At 38.1% G+C, this 20,224-nt stretch overlaps 1 protein-coding gene across 1 annotated transcript in view; it reads left to right on the top strand.

Annotated features, from left to right (window-relative positions):
- Nucleotides 1-1,927: 1,927 nt before the first annotated feature.
- Nucleotides 1,928-20,224, top strand: part of htr2a.L (5-hydroxytryptamine (serotonin) receptor 2A, G protein-coupled L homeolog) — a 30,583-nt gene continuing 12,286 nt past the window's right edge. Inside the window, exons 1-3 of the mRNA XM_018245538.2 lie at nt 1,928-2,264; nt 2,502-3,262; nt 12,617-12,817. Coding sequence (XP_018101027.1) covers nt 2,812-3,262; nt 12,617-12,817 — 652 coding nt within the window. The 5' untranslated portion in view covers nt 1,928-2,264; nt 2,502-2,811. The remainder of the gene's footprint in view (nt 2,265-2,501; nt 3,263-12,616; nt 12,818-20,224) is intronic.

Raw genomic sequence — 20,224 nt, 5'->3', positions numbered from 1 at the left:
ACAAAAAGCATAACCTAATTCTGCAGGTCCAGCGCAAACACCTTGGCGCATTACAAAAGGTGCTGGGCAGAGGAAGCCATTATGTCTCTGAGTAAGAGTTACTAACCATTCTACAGCTTCAGCAGCACTGAAAAGAGAAAAACGATAAACCTTTGATTTGCTTGGCAGCTGAGTAGAAAGCAACATACTATAGAACCATAAATACATTATTAAGACTCTATACACTTACATTACACTTACATTGTAAACAACAGGGAGATTGTTCTTTCGCTCTGCCGGTGCAAGAATAAATTTGTTAGTGTTCAATCCTCAATGAAGGGTTACCACAATCCCATATTAATTCGTGAAATAGTAGTTAGAGGAGTGCACTCATAGAAGCAGATACTGCTAAAACATTTTATTATTGACTACAACTTGAGTGTAACTTGAGAAAGGGCCATGCCTGAAACATGTCGTGTGATTTGTAGTCAATAATAAAATGTTTTAGCAGTATCTGCGTCTATGCGTGCTCTCCTCTAACTTCTATTTCACAGATTACACTTACATTGTCCATGCTGATTTGTATTCTGTATATTCAGTCACAGACACTGGGAAGACATATATCTTTTCTGACAAGGAAAATATTATGTGACACATATGCAGCAATTTTAGCTTGTACCAAGATTTTTGTATAACTAAAACTTCTTACTGTAAAAGTCATTTTAAGCAAAGCAAAAAAAAATTTGAGATAAAGGAGGTAATTTACGACCGCAAGTGCAGTGAGGCATGTTTTTTTCCCCAGAAGTGGCCACTAGGGAGAATTGCAGCTATGACTGAAGTCGGTTGGCATAATTTCCGGCATTCAGCGTGAAGGTGACATGTGCACCCTCTTCTTTCGGCCCAACTAACTGCAGGGAAATTTGTGGAACCGCAATTGAACTAGCAGTTGTAAATGACCCCTAAAATCTCCAGGGCTATGGATACAAACTAGTGATGTGCGGGCCGATCCAAAGCCTGTGGGTCGAGAAGGTTCGGGACGAATTCCGCACAACACTTGCAACTTAGTAGTGCCCCACTTCCACTTGGACATGCTCCTTATTATATACTCGTGCCGACATGCCCCAAACCTTTCCATGACATCACAGCAGGGTGGGCACGTGTATATAAATAGGCGGGGTTGTGTGCAAGGTCAGGTGCGGGACGAGTTTTTCTCCACCCGCACATCGCTAGTACAAACAGTTATGTGCCAATCTGGCTATCACTGTCTGTGCAAAGTGCAGTTGTGACAGGTGATTAGAAAACCCCAATATGTTCTTCCCTCTCTGTGCACCAGATACTAATTCCATGTACTATAGGTGCTTCAGTTTTGGTGAGATTATATTGAGGTTTTAAATTATTTTAAACTTCTGTACTTAAATAATGAAAGATCTTTGAAAGTACTTGTATATTTTTATATATAGAACAACTTGTTTATGCAGCATTGCAATTTTCTTACAATACATTATTAGTACAGCTGGGGGAATAGCATTGCAAGTACACACATTATACATCTGTATACAAGTACATGTAAGATGTGCAATGCATCTCGAGACAAGAAAGGAAGAAGTTCCCTTCCCCATACAGTGTACAGTTTTCTCGGATGGGTACAGACACGAATTGGAGACTAAACTGTGCAGCCATCACTTATTAGAGTGACAGAAGATAACTGTGATAATGTAGCTAGGGCAACCTCTGATTAATTGAAGCACCCAGCATACATAAGTTCATTTCACAGTTGATTAGTATATGAGAAAACCACTATTTCCACCATCGTTATTAAGAGAAAAGATTTTTTGTTTGCTAAACATGGCAAACAGCAGAGATGTTAAAGAATCCCCCTTTATGCAGTTGCTACCCAGCATGTATATAGTGGGAGGTCTGAAGAAAAAAAACTGAAGCAGGCTTTCTGCAAAAAAATTACAGCCCTGTTTCAATCAGTGTGTATTCTAGTGAGGGCTGCTTTTCCTCCCGTGTAAAACCTTTGGCATGTCTGTTTCCTCCTAAGAAAAACTGGAATTTCTGCATGTAAAACACTTTCTAACAGCTTCTAAAGAAAGAAAGCAAAAGCCAAGCAGCCCTGCAAGGGGAGACCAAAAAATCCATACAGCTTCAGCCTGACATACGTTTGGAAGGGATGAAACTGGCTGGAAGGCATTTATGAAGAACAGGGGGAAGCTGTAACATCGCTTTGTACGGAACATAGTGGAACATGGAATTCACTTATTGTCTTCTGTGGAATATGTAAAGTAAGTAAATAATGCTTTACAGGTTAGTGTTTGCAATTCTATTTACAGATGGGAATGTTTGTTTATTGGTTTGGATCAGTTTTACAAACAACTGGTTGATATACTCAGTACAGTATGAAGCACATACATTGTTTGCTTAATAGTAACTATAGACATTTTAAAGGGTTATATTACTCTTAATTACTCTTATTATTAAGCTTTTCTTAATTTCATTCTACCACTCTATCTTTATTTTAGTTTGTGGATCACAAGCCAGGAATACAAGTAAAATATGGAAAAACAAGGAGAAATATCATTGCTGGACATACATTTGCACTTTAACGATCCAGACCTGCATCATTTGCTATCAGCAATAGGTACTGTGATGTACTGAATTCCTCTCTGTTTGCATGACACAGAAGCAGGAGAAAAAAAAGGACAAAATAAGAGTGGACCTCGGGGAATGTTTCTTACAAATCACAGCAGATGGCATGGAACACTTGGGGATCTGGTGGTATTTTCAGGACCATAATTCTGTTTTTTATCTCTGTGGATCCAAAAGAGACCAATGTTGGAAAAAAGTTACTCCCTCTTCTTCCTCCAGATTTTCTCTCTGCAGAACTCAGGTTTAAACATGGATATGCTTAATAAGGAGAACTTTGTGAATATCACCAAGAGCTCCTTATTCGAAATAAACCACGACAGAAGGTTCTACAGGAGTGACATGTTAGCAACAGGAGTTAATACTTCCGATATATTAAACTGGACTATGGCTTCAGAAAACCTAACACATCTCACTACAGAAGGAAGCAAATTTTCTTTGGAAAAGAACTGGCCAGCCCTTTTGACAGTCACTGTTATAGTGGTTACCATTGTTGGGAATATTCTTGTCATAATGGCAGTGTCTCTGGAGAAAAAGCTACAAAATGCCACCAATTACTTTCTCATGTCCCTTGCTATAGCTGATATGCTTCTGGGCTTTCTAGTCATGCCTGTTTCTATGCTGAACATATTGAATGGTAAGTACAGGACCAGTTGTTATACAGTATGCAGTGATGTTTCACCCATTGTTTCTTTGCAAGAAGACCCTACACCATTTTATTTATTCAAAATCTACAAGTGAATCAATACAATGATTGTCAGCAGAGACAGGGTTAAGGTATTGCACTGCCCCAGGATTTCCCTTGAAAACAGTTAATAATGTAATTTCTATTGGAGGTTGATGATGCCCTATATATTTGTAGCATTTTGCATGCCATTTCTAAGAAGGGTTACAAGACATATGTGTTTATAAACATTTAATATTTTGTTCTGAAGCATATCACTTTGCTATTAGCTGAGTATCACAAGAATAACCAAAAATAATAATTACTTAATACAAAATACATAAAACAGATAATATGTACTTATCTTATCCCCTTTCTCTCTAGAGTCTACATTTGCCTCTCTCTCTTTTTTAAGCAGTAATTATATGCAAAATTAGAGCAGAGGTTTATTACTTGAGCTTACAAGGGCTGGTTGCTGTAAGCAATAGTTACTTGGTAAAGTCTCCAGCAAGATCTTTTGAAACCTTTAGTTGACTCACAATATAGCATTTAAACATCACAACCGTCACTTGTTTTCTTTCTTTTCTTTACAGTCATGTGTGATGAAATACAGAATGCCTGAGCTTTTTCATTGTACTGTAATCCTAACATAACATTGAATTGGGAGATCATGAGGATTAACATCAAGCAGAGACTTCAATTAAATGTGCATTTTACATCATCTTAAGCAATAGCAAGCCTGAGTTAATACGGACACTGCTGTGTATTCAAAAGCAAATTAAGTGGGGTGATGCAAGTGGCATGCAGTGATCAACAATGAATAGATATATTGGAGTAAAACAAAACTCAGAGATACAGCTCCCCTTGCTGGCTGCTTCATGTCTCTGAACTCATTGGAGGGAAATAGTAGTTATCTTGGATAGATAGATAGATAGATAGATAGATAGATAGATAGATAGATAGATAGATAGATAGATAGATAGATAGTTGGAAACAGATAGGGGCACATTTACTTACCAGCGAAAATTCGCCAGCGCTGGCTTCGCGCACATTGCAACACTTCGCCAGGCTTAAATTCGCCTGGACAACGATAATTCACGAAGATCCGAAGTTGCACGCAGGTTACTGAATGCTTGGCGAAGTTGCACTAGCGAAAATACGTTCAGCAGTTCGAAGTTACGTTAGCGTTGGCTAATTTGCATACGACGTACAATGCCCATATATGCTGCAGCAAATACAATATGCTACATAAGGCCAGGAAACCTTAATAAAATTATATAGAGTTGTTATATTGCCCTACACATGAGCCCACAGATAGTTTAGGTGCCATATGTTATCAATTGTAGGGGGAAAGGAGGGTACCCCAAAAAATTTTCAATCTTTTTCAGCTTATGACCCTGTTAAAAGGAAAAGACGCCAGTGTTGTTTGGGAGTATTACAACGAAATTTAAAGTAAGTCCTATCTATTACATTGCACTTCACCTGGTCTGAGATAGCGAAGGCAAGTCTGGCGATAGAGGTAACGGTCAGTAAAATCAAAAACTTAGTGAATTTGCGTAGTAACGCTCTTTCGCAAGGGCGAAAATTCGTCTGGCGTTAGAGTGCGTAGTTGCGCCAGAGTGACAGAGAGAGAGATAGATGATATATATATATTACATGTATATATACTGTAAGTACTTTGTATAACCTGTGTACTGGCAGGCAAGGATGCACCTATTCAGGCCAAAGTCCTGACAAAGGCTAAGTTGCACTATATTGTTTAAGTAAAACCTCAGCATGAAAACTGTCACCACATGAGCGAGCTATGATGAACAATGTACCTTTAAGATCACAATAAGAAATTATTTATAATGCTCTATTTTCCCAAAAGATCTCTCTGTTAAATATAATGATTGAAACATTATATAGCATGATAGCTAAGGTGCCCCATCTATAGTTATAGAGAATTAGTAATGTTATTTAATGTCTCTGGGTTATGGGAGACGTCTTTGCAGTCACATTGATTATAAATTGCCCTTTTAAATTACATTTTTTTAACAGAATCATGTTCCTTTGCAATTTCTTTGATCTCCAAAAACAGACTAAGATGTTATTTGCCCTCTTAGTTGTTCATAAAAAATGACTTAAAATGTTCCTGCAGAATTGTGATGAGTTCAGGGCACTGTATTTGTTTCCGCAGTTTTATAATATCACAGGATATGAGAAACCCTAAAGACTAGTACCTGCTATGGAGGCTCCATTACAGCCCTTGTTGGCTATGCCCCATTTTAACGTTAGGCCACCACACTGACTTCTTCTTAGGGTGATAGTGATAAGGGAGTGTGACCTTAATATTTCCATTTTATGTTTGCTGTAGTATATTCCCATACACTGGGTGCAGATTGATTAGGGTAGGAAGGATAAAGATGGGGGGATAGTTCAGGAGAGAAAATATATTGTATATGGGGTGATTGTGAGGATGAGGACATAATGCTATCTTCTATAGGGATGTCGCGGACTGTTCGCCGGCGAACTTGTTCGCGCGAACATCGGCTGTTCGCGCTCGCCAAATGTTCGCGAACGTCGCGCGACGTTCGCCATTTTGGGTTCGCCTTACCTGGCACTTTTTTTTGACCTCTCACCCCAGACCAGCAGATACATGGCAGCCAATCAGGAAGCTCTCCCTCCTGGACCACCCCCACACCCCCTGGACCACTCCCCTTCCATATATAAACTGAAGCCCTGCAGCGTTTTTTCATTCTGCCTGTGTGTGCTTGGAAGAGCTAGTGTAGGGAGAGAGCTGCTAGTGATTTCACTGATTTGAGGGACAGTTGATAGTAAGTTTGCTGGCTAGTAATCTACTTGATACTGCTCTGTATTGGAGGGACAGAAGTCTGCAGGGATTTGAGGGACATTTTAGGGTAGCTTTGCTGGCTAGTAATCTACCTTCTACTGCAGTGCTCTGTATGTAGCTGCCTGCTGTGGGCACTGATCTCTTCTGATCTCATCTGCTGACTGCTGTAATAACCCAATAGTCCTTGTAAGGACTGCTTTTATTTTCTTTTTTGTTGTTTTACTTTGCTACTTTAACAGCCAAGTGCTATTAGTCTAGCTGTGTTGGGGAGTGGGACTGGTGTGCTACTGTGCTGCTCCTAGTAGTTCAGCAGCACCAACCCGAGAATATTTTTTTTTTTTAATATACATATAATTTTTTTTTTATTTTACTTATCTTACTGTTCTTTAAGGTGTCCAGTGCTGTTTGCTGTTCTTCATAGTAGTGCACCAATAGTAGTGCACTTGCAGGCATTATTTGCCCAGTGGCCATCTAGCTGTGTGAGCTTTTTCACATTCTGTCTAAATATCAATAATAATACCGTCTCCAGAAACACCACCTGAGTGACGTTTTTCAAGCAGCAATAATATATTCCGTATCCACCACTGCTGTAGTGTATACGTTGACCTTGTAGGCATTATTTGCCCAGTGTGTTCTTCATTTTCAAACCACTGCCACTTAGCTGTGTGAGCTTGTTCACATTCTGTCTAAATATCAATAATAATACCGTCTCCAGAAACACCACCTGAGTGACGTTTTTCAAGCAGCAATAATATATTCCGTATCCACCACTGCTGTAGTGTATACGTTGATCTTGTAGGCATTATTTGCCCAGTGTGTTCTTCATTTTCAAACCACTGCCATCTAGCTGTGTGAGCTTGTTCACATTCTGTCTAAATATCAATAATAATACCGTCTCCAGAAACACCACCTGAGTGACGTTTTTCAAGCAGCAATAATATATTCCGTATCCACTACTGTATACGTTGCCCTTGCAGGCATTGTTTGCCCAGTCTTTAACCAAGTGCCACCTAGCTGTGTGAGCTTTTTCACATTCTGTGTCCAGAAACATCACCTGAGTGACGTAGTGTGATTTCTGCCCTTTACAGCACAAAACGCAGCGCTGTGTCAACAATGGATTTTTCAGATACATTTTTGCCCTTGATCCCCCTCTGGCATGCCACTGTCCAGGTCGTTGCACCCTTTAAACAACTTTAAAATCATTTTTCTGGCCAGAAATGTCTTTTCTAGCTTTTAAAATTCGCCTTCCCATTGAAGTCTATGGGGTTCGCGACGTTCGCGAACCGTTCGCATTTTTGACGCAAGTTCGCGAATATGTTCGCGAACTTTTTTTCCGACGTTCGCTACATCCCTAATCTTCTATGAAGATTGAAAATGGAGGGAAAATGTACTGTTTTTTGGGTGAATCTTATTAAGGATAAGGGCTTTATTCTATCTTCTACAACAAGATTAAAAAGAGTACTGGAAACATTTTAGGTGTTAGGCTTGCAAACTAAAATTAAAACTATAGGGATTAGGTACCTATTGTGCAATGTCATTGTGTTAAAATTCAACAGGGAGAAATTAAATCATATAAAAGTAAAGAGCCCTCTTGTTTACAGGAAACACTTCAACAGGATTCATAAAAAAATGAGTCATCCCACTGTTCAAGTTAGTTTCTCAGTTTAAGAGATTTGTCCATCTTAATTGGTTTTTGAGATAGATATACCCTGAACAATATATAGAATGTTTAAAAAAAGGTTTCTTATTCCTGCTCCAATACTGATAAAGGAATATTTTAATATGGTGATAGACAAAAGTTGAGACAGGTTAGATCTTTCATCCTGGGCTGTATTTGGACTTATTAAATGGTTTAAAGCAGTGACGTGCTGGTTGACCAGAAACCCATGGACCCATGTGTTGACTACTGTTTGGGTGGGATAATGTTAAAATTTGGATGACCCTTGCGGGTTAGGGTTGGGTGCGGGAGGGACAGGGAAGTATACTTCTGCTCTGTATCTGAAGATTCCCTGTCTTGGAACCAAAGGGGCATGCATAAGTAGAATACAGAGTGAGAAGATGTGGGTACTGATTGGGGGCGGATCATACAGTTGCATCATTTTGCAGGTTAGGGTCATGTGCGGGTTAAGGTTTTGTGTGTTGAGTGTTTGTTGAGTTTTTCCTGACCTGCACATCAACAGTTGAAAGCGTATGCTCTGATGGATGGATAGATAGATGGATAATGGAAGAATTCACAGTTTTGATGCAGGCATTACAGTAATATTAAGGTTTAGCAAAGATGCCAACGGTTTGTTAACCCTGTAGATCTAGGGGCAGATTCACTAAGCGCTGAATTTGCGCTAGCGTCCACTTCGCTCACATCTCAACACTTCGCCAGGCGTAAATTCGCCAGGACAACGCTTATTCGCTAAAATCCGAAGTTGCATCCAGGGTGCCAAACGCTGGCAAAGTAGCACTAGCGTTACTGTGGCAAGTGAAGCAAAGTTGCGCTAGCGTTCGCTAATTTGCATACGGTGGGAGGTTAAAGAAACTTTGAACTCAATATTCCTAAGGGGAAGCTGCACTATCAGTTCTTACAAAAATACAGAATTTTTACTGTAGAATCACTAAAGTTACAAAACACAATACAATCCCTTGCAAAATAGAAAAATGCTGGCACAATCCGAACCACACTCTACAAGTTGATGCAGTAAAAAAGTATTTATTTAGGCAAAAAACATCACAGCAAAGAGCCTTATGCGTTTCGTGCCTTAGAGGCACTTAATCATAGGCATAACATAGACATAACAATGGTCATATTTAAACAAAAAGGAACCAATCACCATCATGCATTGAACTGCCAATTGGAAAAAAGGGGCAGTGGTTAAAAATAGACCAATTAGACACATGTTTAGAAGGGCCAATCCAAAGCATGATAGTAGATAGGGTATATCTAACAATATAGACACATATATATATATAATGTGCCACATGCACAGACAGATCTCTTTCATTTTTTTCCGTAATTCTTATAGAAAGAGTGTCTACACAAATTAGAGGGGGAAGCATTCTAGACAAACTTCTAAAGCAAGAAGCAAAGTGGATATTCTTTTTGGAAACTAGACAGCCACATGGTATGAATTTGGAATACAATGTTTCATGCTTTGTCTAAAACAGATAATATAATATAGATATATATATACCAATTATTCTCAGACCAGCACTCTGTTAAAAAAGTCAATATGGGGCATTGATACGATGTAACAATAAACTTTTATAACAGGGAGTGCTGGACTAAGAATAATTGGTGTATACATAATTACCGTGCACCCCTCCTTTTGCTGAAATTATTTGCCTTGGAGTTAGGATACTCGTCTGGAAGTATATATATATATATATATATATGTGTGTGTGTGTGTGTGTATATATTGTTAGATATACCCTATCTACGATCATGCTTTGGATTGGCCCTTCTAAACATGTGTCTAATTGGTCTATATCTAACCACTGCCCCCTTTTTACCAATTGGCAGTTCAATGCATGATGGTGATTAGTTCCTTTGTGTTTAAATATGACCACATGTTGTTATGTCTGTTCAGCCTATGATTAAGTACCTCTAAGGCACGAAACACGTAAGTCTCTTTGCTGTGATGTTTTTTTGCCTAAATAAATACTTTTTTACTGCATCAACTGTCCTGATGACAGTTCAAGGAGAACGGAAACGCGTAGATGTGGGGGATTTTGTAAACTTCATTAAAATTTACTTATTGATTTTCCATGTTATCCACTGCTGAACTTAATGGGGATTTCAAGTCAGGAAAAATTTATTTTATTAATACAGGCACAGTATACAACCATCGCTATTTTTCTGCAGAGTTAGACTCTCTACCACTGAGTTAAAACAAGGGAGCAACGTTGATCCTCTTGCTAGAAGGCAGTTGACATTCTACTTAGTACAGTAGAAATAGATAAATGTTGTTGTTAGCAACTTGTGTACTTGCCTCTGCACAAATCCTTTTATAGTGCAGCAATGTATCTTCCTTCACGTTTTCAGCTTGTTATACATAAATGGCTTGGATGTTGATTTAATGCACACATAGTTAATGGTACTGTCATTTATGATTCCTTTCTATGTAAACTCATTCATGATTCCCTTATATGTAAAGTCAAAAAAAAGTACCATAACATTGCACTGTATTTGTTTATATGCCTCTAAGAGTGTAACTCTTCATGGAAAACTTCTTAAAACACAAATAAAATAATGAAAATACTCTGTTTTTCTTTGCAAAAACGAAAATGACATTTTGAGTGATGTCAATGCTGCAGAGGGATTGGAAATGTTTTATTAGCTAATACAAACATACAAAAGCCCATTAAAGTTTAAAAAGCCCATTAAAGATTAGTTCAAGCCCCTATCCAGTATCTGCTCAGACACTCTTTAGTTTGTAACAATATTATAGATACAACAAGGCAGGAGTATAACACACAGAGGATAAAACTATATTTTTTAAAAAAAATGTTTTTTGTTGTGAATAGTGATGTGATTCATATGCCTAGGCTAAACATTCCACTGTTTCTTTAAAAACCAATCTTCTTTTATCACTTACCCTCTTATACATATGAATCAGAGGCAGGTAAATGAGCCATTCATTAATCTGTATGTAGAATATCCAGGCAGGTAAATGAGCCATTCATTAATCTGTATGTAGAATATCTGCCATAAACCAAGACTGCCCAGACAAAAATTGACTGTACAATTTCAGAACAAAATGAATCAATTTGTAGAACTTTTCTATTGAATATTTCATATTATTTTTATGTACAAGTAAACATGTATTTGTACAGTTTTAGTTTCACAATGTTATTAATGTTTTCCACCAATCCCACAGCAGGCTACTTTGGCTAATTCTTTAAAGTACATTCAGATCCATACCATCTGGACTCTGCTTATTGTTTGCCTTCATTTTATTCAGAACATTTCACAAGTTCTTCATCTGGCAACCAAGTAATTAATGGGTGGGGGCTGAGGGATTTTTAGATAAGACTCTAAGTACAACACAGTGAATAAAGCAATGTTTTAAAATAATATAGATTTATTTAGCATTTATTCTACTTTTGGTTATTCTGTTATGTTCTATTAGACAACGGAACATGATCAATAAGGGTGAACTGGGTTTTTTTCTTGTTTGTTGTGGATGCATAGTATGTTGTGGATTTTTTAAAATGTATTGCTGTTTAAAAAAAATCAGCATTTTTTTGGATAATAAAAATGTTTACTGTGTCCTGATGTGCTTTAAGATTTGGGATTGGCAGTCCTACCTGATGAGCAGCAGGCAGTATGTGCTCAGTACAGTATTGACTGGGAATGTATTACTAGCATGTTTGAAAACAATGAATGCAAAATAAATGAGCACATCTGGGAATGCAAAATAATGTATTAAGTGTTGCATATAAATAGTGGATGTATATAAGAACAGTTACATATCAAATCATTCTTGGACTGTAATGGGTTAAATGAAGGTGCAATATTTCCCTAGTTTTAGTAATCTACTGGGGACTGAGGACCCACAGTTCTAGGTCTTGTTTCCAACAGTACTACAAGATATCTCCCTGGTTGCTAAGGAGCCAGCAAGCAGCACTCAAGGGAGGTTATATTGACTTGTTATAGGTCACTGTTGAGACCTGACCCTGAGTATTATCTCCAGCTCTACAACCTGTATGTCATAAATACATTAATACACTACAAGCGAGGGGCTGCTGGCATAGTGTAAGGCAATACTAATCAAGAAGGAATTGAGTAGCTTAACATGTAAAAAAAAAGTAAGAGAAGTTATAACACAGAAAGATTTAGGTAACAGGGGTAGGATCAGAAATAATAATCTAAAGTGCATTTTATGAACAAGAGGAGAGAAGGAAATGAATCAGTGAAAATGAAACAGTAATTTCAGATAGCATAGAAAGGCTAATAAGTACATGGAATAGATTATCAGCAGATGGAGCTGGTACTTGAAATTTTACCAAATTACATTTTTATCAGAAGCTATAGCTATAAATACGTTTTTCTGTTTTAAAAACTGTTTTGGCACTTCTATAGCCTAGAGCATTTTCCAGTTTTCCCTTAACTTTTTCACTTGCTCTACCTTGATTGTGCCCCAGTAATACAGAGTTTGCATTTCTGTTTACCTCAGTCCAGCCACAATCCAAAAATTATAAATTCAAGGTTTCTTGACTTATCAGATATGCGCTCAGTGGATTGCCCTTCTGTGTTTATTCAGTCGTCAAGCCATGGATTTTATAAAATAGAATTCTTATTATTATGTAGAATTCCTAGTGAGTAGTTTCTCAGCCATTTAAAGGAATCATTAAAACATTCCTCTGTATAAGAAACAGTCATTACATCAAAGAATGTAGCAATATGCATATTTATTCAACAACACAGATTCTAGTCTGCAAGAATAATTATTCATGCACAGACTAGAATCTGGCCTTTTTGATAATGTTTTTCTCTTTTGTAGATTATGAATGGCCTTTACCCCGAAAACTTTGTCCTGTATGGATTTATTTGGATGTACTCTTCTCTACTGCCTCTATCATGCATCTCTGCGCTATTTCTCTGGACCGGTACATTGCAATAAGAAATCCTATCCATCACAGTCGCTTTAACTCAAGGACCAAGGCTTTTGCCAAGATAATAGCTGTATGGACAATTTCTGTGGGTAAGTAGATTAGATGCAGAACACACAATGAGAATGTTTGTATATAGACATATTGCAGGTCAATACTGACCTCCAATGCCAACCTCTGGGGGGGAGTCATTACATTACCCTTATGACCACCCAAACCCCTGACCACTTGCCAGGGGGTTAGAGAATAACCCAAACAACACCATCTCTGTAGCTGTACTCACAGGCATAGGTTCGTTACAATTATACATTTTCACTTGGTTCAGCCATTCCCTGATTTTAAGATAGGGTTGGTGACCTACCATTAAAAATATTTGGTTTACTCTGACCAGTTGACATTAATTACCCCCTAATAGTGCAATGACTAGAAGTGGAAACCTGACCCCAGACCAGATAGAGCAGCACAGAGAATTGTATGTTGGTGAATTTGTCATGTTTTCTTTATTCAGACAGTTTCAATGAAATGAGTACATCCTTAAGCTACTAAAACCTGATCTAGCAGAAGATGGCAACTTGCCATTTGGTACATTATACACTGAGAACTGTGGGTACTGACATGACACTCATAATATTCAATTCACGAAAAGCAATGGGTGATAGCAATAGGAAATAGCATCTTCATCATCCTTTTGTAAGAGAGCAATGGGAACTGCACCTTAAGAAAATAATACAGTAAATGGCAGTTATCACTGGCACCCAAGCATATATATATACAGTATAAATATAGTTGCCAGCAGTGAACAATGGGCACACCAAGCATTGGCACTGGAACCCTAGGTATTTTATATAATTAAAGGTTCTGGCCCACAATATACATTATATACGGAGGCAGGTAATGGTATCCCAATCAGTGGATACTGGCACTGTGGATACCCACTCTTTTTAATTTTATATAATATTATGCATATGATGCAAGTACCCACTGCATACTTAAACAAGCTCAAAATTAAGCACACATTAACACAAAGGAACCTTGCAATTACTGTCAGCCTTGACTTGCCTGTAATGCCAAGGGACCCTTATGGGGATGCATCACTAGCTGCAACCAACTGTTAGGTTGAAGTGACAGCATTCAGGCACAAATGCACCAAAACCTTTTCATGATTTACTGAAATGGAAGCAAATCTGAGTAAATTTTAGAACAATGTGCACATAACTTAGTTGTACTCAACGCAGATAGAAGGAAAATGTACTGACACAAAATCGTATTTACGAAACCCATGCAAATCCATTTTTCAACCTGCATCTGTGTTTGATTTCTGTCACTGAACCCTGGTATTACCGGCAGGTCCAGGCTCACAGTAATTATTGGGTTCCTTTATGTCTATATATGCACTTACATGAATTCAGCAAATTGCTGCTTTCCACAATTGCCAAGGAGTACTGTATATATGGACGCACTGACCTTTTGAATAGCATCAAGTCCATTTGAGCTTCTGTTAATAAATAACTCTTTTCAAGCACATTATATACAATGAGAGGCTGTGGGGAGTGGCACTTCAGGCATATTATGTTCATTGAAAGGGAGTGGGCATTAGCAACCCAAAAAAGTTATATACAAAGAGAGGGAGTAGGTACTGGCACCTCCAAATACAGGAGTGACAGCAGTGCCCGCATTGATAACAAAGAAAATTCAGCTCTCACAGCATGGTCCCTGGTTACACAGTACTGTTTAATTATAATGTAGTAGGCAGTGTCAGACTGAGGATGTCTTGGTCCATCTGGGCTTCAACATCAAGGGCCCACTACCCAAACCCGTGTACAACCTCCTCACTGCATTCAAGAGCACATTCCCCCTCTGTGCACCATGTACAGATTACAAGCTATTTGCTCCTCCTCCTTAATTGCTGCCACGATCTAGGGGAACAGGCTTGGGCCAGCAGGGACAGGGTCCACCAGGCAGGCCCGGATTTGTGGAAAGGCCACCTAGGCCCGGGCCTAGGGTGGCAGGATTTTAGGGGGGCGGCATGCTGCCCAACCACACCCATATTGATTCAAAAACAGTGGGAATGTGCTGGAGATACAACCATTTTGTTAAATTTCCTATGCGCCAATCCCCATTGCTCCGGTCCAGATGATAAAAGGGGAGGGGACAGGGGCGACAAACGGCAGTGGGCCTAGGGGCGCCCACTATGTAAATCCGGCCCTGCCACCAGGTTTTTTCCCAGTATCTCGCTGGCCCAGTCTGACACCTGTAGGTGATTTGTATGGATTTCAGCCTCCTCTAAAGGTTCTCCTAGGGACCCAGTCTAAGGCTAGTGGCAGGTACATTATAAATAAACAAAACCATAAGAGACCGCTCCAGCTCACCACGCTTCCTTTAGCCAGGTGCTCAGTGTCCATACTGTATTAACATAGCAAACTCATTGGACTGTACCTCTGGAAAAAGGCTTTATTGTAGCAGTGCTGATAGTACACCTAACGCATTTCGGGATTATCTCTCTTATTCACTAAGATTCGTAGTTGCGCCAGGCGTAACTTCGCCGCACTTCGCCAGTGCTCCGCAAATTCACTGAAATCCGAAGTTGCGCTCAGGGGTAGCAAAAGGTTGCAAAGTTGTTCTAGCGTTAATTTGCTAAGTGAAGCAAAGTTACGCTAGCGATGTTTAATTTGCATACGGCGCCAAATTCAAATTTCAATGGAGGAATATGTACAATCACTACAAATGCCTGGGAAACCTTCAAAACATCAAATAAAAATTTTTTTTTGCCCTACACATGTGCCTACTGTATAGTTAAGTTGCCATGAGTTAGGAAATGTAGGGGGGAAGGAGGGGAGCCCCAAAAAAAATTTCGATCTTTTTCAGCCTATCACCCATAATATAGAAAAAACGCCAGCGGTTTTTGGGACTTAGAAAAAATTTGAACTTTTTTTGAAGCAATTCCTATCTACTCTATTGCGCTTCGCCTGGTCTGAGGTGGCGAAGGAAGTCTAGCGTAAAAGGTAGCGTTCAGTACAATGCGCGTGTTAGTGAATTTGAGTAGTTACGTCCGTTGTGCAAATTCGCCAGGCGTAAGGGTGTGAAGTAACACTAGCGAATTTACGCCAGTTTAGTGAATCTGCCACTTAGTCATAGCCTAAGGGAGATAATCCCGAAAGCGTTAGGTGTACTAACTATGGCAGGTACATTACACCAACATGAATTTACAACAGCACAACCCCTTCTTCAGATACTGCTACACCACCATTGTTTAATAATTACACTAATAATTGCAGTGCCACTGTTTAAAAAATATTACAGGGAACATATTGTCTTCGCAAGTTAAGCTGACAGGGGAACTGTTAAATGTAAACTATCTCTGTATTCAGCATGGCTTGCATAATCAACCCCACCTGTTTTTGCTAGGGGTTCTTTATTTATTTTTCTGTTAGACCAGAAGCAAAAATTATATGTTGAATAGATAGTTCAGACTGCACAATATCAATTTCCTTCCATTATACAGAAGAAAAGAGCATGTCAGAAAATGTGAACACACGATAATATCTTAATCACATATCCTTTCATGCTTCAGGGTGTGGTGTTACTAATTCATTATCCCTTGTGCACACATATTCCCTTCCCCTTGAATGACAATAAGCTTAAATCTTCTTCTTCTCTCCCACATATCCATAGGTCGTCCACATCAACACTGTCATACCTATATATGATTTTAATCTGAAATGATTTGTTGTATTAATAAAATCTAAAGACTCTGAACACTTATGGGTTGGTATCAGTACAGTATGGTAAATGTTTATATTTATAGTTCAGCAATTCAACCTCTGTTGTCTCCTCTCCACCCACTCTAAATTAATTCATGTGAGCAGACTTGTGTCAATCTGTCCATCTATGTGAAATGATTAACGCGCACCCCCCCATCTTGTTATTTGCAGTAATCTCTCGATCATATGGAATTATTATTGCACCTTGTAAAGAGCTTTGTGTTTTCATTATTGTTAGACTTAGAGAACAAGGTTAAAAAAACAGAAGTAAGGAAGTTTCTAATGGGAAATGGTTTGCTCTGAGTCCTTCTGGAGACAATTTCCACCTCTGCTCAGTGTGAAAAGGAGAAATGGTGGTGTGTTCCAAGGAGTATTCTCTTTGTCTCCATGCGGCAAGTTCAGCTATTCCATCTTGACTAATTTCTCTATTTTTTACATGGCCTCTGATGATTATAGTTGCAATTCTAGTATGAGTTGGGTGTAGTATCCAGATGAATCTAACCATACTATTTATTGAACCTGCACCAACTTCTCTTGAAATGTGCAATCAAGCTTCCCATTGTTGAACCTCCTGTCTACAAATAAATAGGGGCATAGTTAGGGACCAGTTTAGTGGGACTCCTCAAACTGAGCAGCAAGCTTAAATATTACAAGTTCTTTACATTGAGTGCCCTGGAGCAAATATGTTTCCTGAGGACTCCGTGGTAAACCATTCCTACTAACTAGGAGGGATTGCCTATAACCTTTGTTAATTTATGTATTAATGAAAACACAGGTTGTGGTGAAAGTTGTGGTCAATACGATCTTTAACTATATAAGAACTTGAGGAGCCAATACACTATATTTTTTAAACCCACACGTATACAGACACATAAGGGATAATGTAATAAATGGCCTCAAGTTTGCTACTTGTTGAGTAACCATAGCAACCATTCAGCGGTTTAGCATTTTTTGGTCAGATATGGGTTACTAGATGTGAGCAAATGCATTACTTTTTATTACATTACCCATATAAACCCTTAGAATAAAATATAAATAAAAGAGCCTAAAGGGCTATCCTTTTTTTTTTCTTTCAATACATTTTATTAATTTTCAAGCTTCTTTTGTTTTGTTTTTTAAATGCACTTAGTCATGCTAGATATTAATATGAAAGGTTACATAACATTTCGTACATAAGTTTACATTCAGTATAAATCAGTGATTCATATCCATACATAGCATATCTTTGGTTATACAACATGTACAAAGTTATATAATTATAACCAAGGACTGTCCTTTTTATTACATTTTTCAGGCTGCTTATCTTTTTTTCCCAGCTCGATTTGCAGAAGGGAAGCTTTAAGTTGATGTTTTAGACATCATCTTATTTTTTGCGGTACTTTTAATTTCTAAAAGTCACTTCCTTCTTTCTTCAGTGACACTTCCCACAAATCCAATATGCATCTGAGACTTTGCAAGCAGCTCCAGAGATTTACTGTTTGCCGATATCTGAAAGTATAATTATGTCAGTTAAGTTGTACATCTATATTTAGAACAATGTGTCTCAGTGAATATTCTGAAAAACCTGCTGCATTCCTCTTTTTTGTTATAGAAAACCTGCATTAGCTGTTTCAGCGAGATTTTTGTTTATTTTGATGATATACGCCTGCTGGCATCATTCATTTTAACACATAAAAAGTTTACAGCTGAACCTTTTTAGGAAGTGATTATGTCCAATAGCCTGTTAGACTAGAGCTTAAGAGATGAGTACAGATTTTCACATGGATTGCAAAGAATTGGAAGAATCTTGGCTTATTAATTTTTAACACAATTTGGCTGATAAGGGATGGGGTGATTTGTAGGTTTCCGATAAGAAAACAACAAACAGGAGCACAAGAGAAATTGGGGCCAGATTCAGTTCAGTGAGAAAAAGTTATCTCTTGGTTTATCACGTGAAAACTCATGGATAAGATTCAATTCAAGGATAAAAAACTTTTCTCCTAATTCAGTTACAGTTTTTTCCCTTAGACTTCACGGTTTTCACGTGATAAACCGTAATATAAGTTCTTTTTATTGAATTGCATCTCAAATTGAATCTAATCCATGAGTTTTTTCACGTGGTAAACCTTTTTCTCACTGAATTGAATCTGTCCCATTATGTGAAACACAACATGTGGTCCAGGACTCTCAGCTTGAGGAGCAGATAACTAGCAGCAAATAACAAGGAGCATCCAGGCACCTAAAAACTCCACAAGAGCTGCAAAAATTAGCATAAACAAGTATTTCTTGCATTAAAAGATCAATATCTCTCTGTGGCCCTACGCCTTTCGTGCCTCCCAGAGCTAAATGCTTAGGAAACTAAGCGTAGTAAGCATATCACTTTGATTTACAGACAATATTAGGTTTACATTGAAACACTTTCTGGTACTATCAATACATTGCTTTTATAAAGCTCTCTGGAGGTGTTTCCCCCTGCATAAAATTGAAGAAAATTTTCTAAATCTAAGGGAATGATATCACCAAGTTTGCCTCAATCCATATGCATGGAAATTTATAGGTGTGAATTGTATTATGGGAACTATTGCATTCAGCCAGTTTAGTCAAATCTGTTACTGATTCACAGCATGTGTAGGCTGAGGAACACAAAAATAAATTGTGAAAAATATAGAAAACTGAAAAAAGTTATAAAAAAATTTGTTAGAGTTTTTAAACATCCACTACAGCTACATTAATTTGTAAGAGCAATGCTATCCCTTTATTTTCTATTAATTATTGTGATGTGATATTGTAATAATGTTGTCTACGAAAGTTTTGCAGCATGCTTAGAACATTGAATACAGAACATGAAAACAAAATAACTTTATAACTGAACACCTACCATATGGGATCCATAAAAACTTGACAATGTTTGGGAAAGAGAGTCTCTTATAGAACATGACGTGGCTTGGCTTTCATTGCAGAAAGAAGCCAGATGGATCTTTGAGCTAAATTATCTGTTGTCTCTTAAAATTAATGAATAGCTAAAGTATGTACTGTTTCAAACCAGTTATTAGTTAAGAAAAGTTTATCTAGGTCACAGATATACCGAGCTGTTATTCCGTGCTATTTTTCAAATTGTGCAAAGCATGAGGTTTTGGAATTTTTGTGGTTCAACAATATCTAGGAATGAATAGAAAGTGGGCGATTATTTTCCATGGTAAATGCGAATCTCACATTTTGATAAATCTGCCCCATGTGTATTTCAGGTTGTGCCCAACCTTGCCAAGATGCACAGAAATTTATGAAATCAAACTGGGGAATCTAAAAACATTTTGAGCAGTTCAATATTTTTTCCATTTAACATCACTTCCCTGACCATCAGGAAGGCTTAAAACTGATGCACTTATCAAGTTTGATACCGATGTCAATTCATCAGAATGGCTTGTACTGCTTCAACCAGTGGTATGCCTTTATGTGCCATGGGCTGCTCACCTATCAGAATGCTGATTCCCTGATGCATATCGAATGTGGGGAAAAGGATTATGAAAATTGCTTTCTGTGCTGGAACAAACGTAACCACTCTGTACCATATTGCATTAAAAAAATAAGCCCCACAGTTTGGGGAACCATAAAGAGAAAGCTGAACATGGGTTAAATGTTAAGACTGGAGAAAATAAAGCCTTATTTTCAGAAAGACAATTTAATAAATCATTAAAGTCACCATTTTGTCTAGCAAAGGCGCCCCCTATTTACATGACCCTAAAGGCAGCTCTGGCAAGA

The sequence above is a fragment of the Xenopus laevis genome, chromosome 2L (assembly GCF_017654675.1).
Source record: "Xenopus laevis strain J_2021 chromosome 2L, Xenopus_laevis_v10.1, whole genome shotgun sequence".
NCBI classification, from domain to species: Eukaryota; Metazoa; Chordata; class Amphibia; order Anura; family Pipidae; genus Xenopus; species Xenopus laevis.
This window is presented reverse-complemented; position numbering and strand designations above follow the sequence as displayed.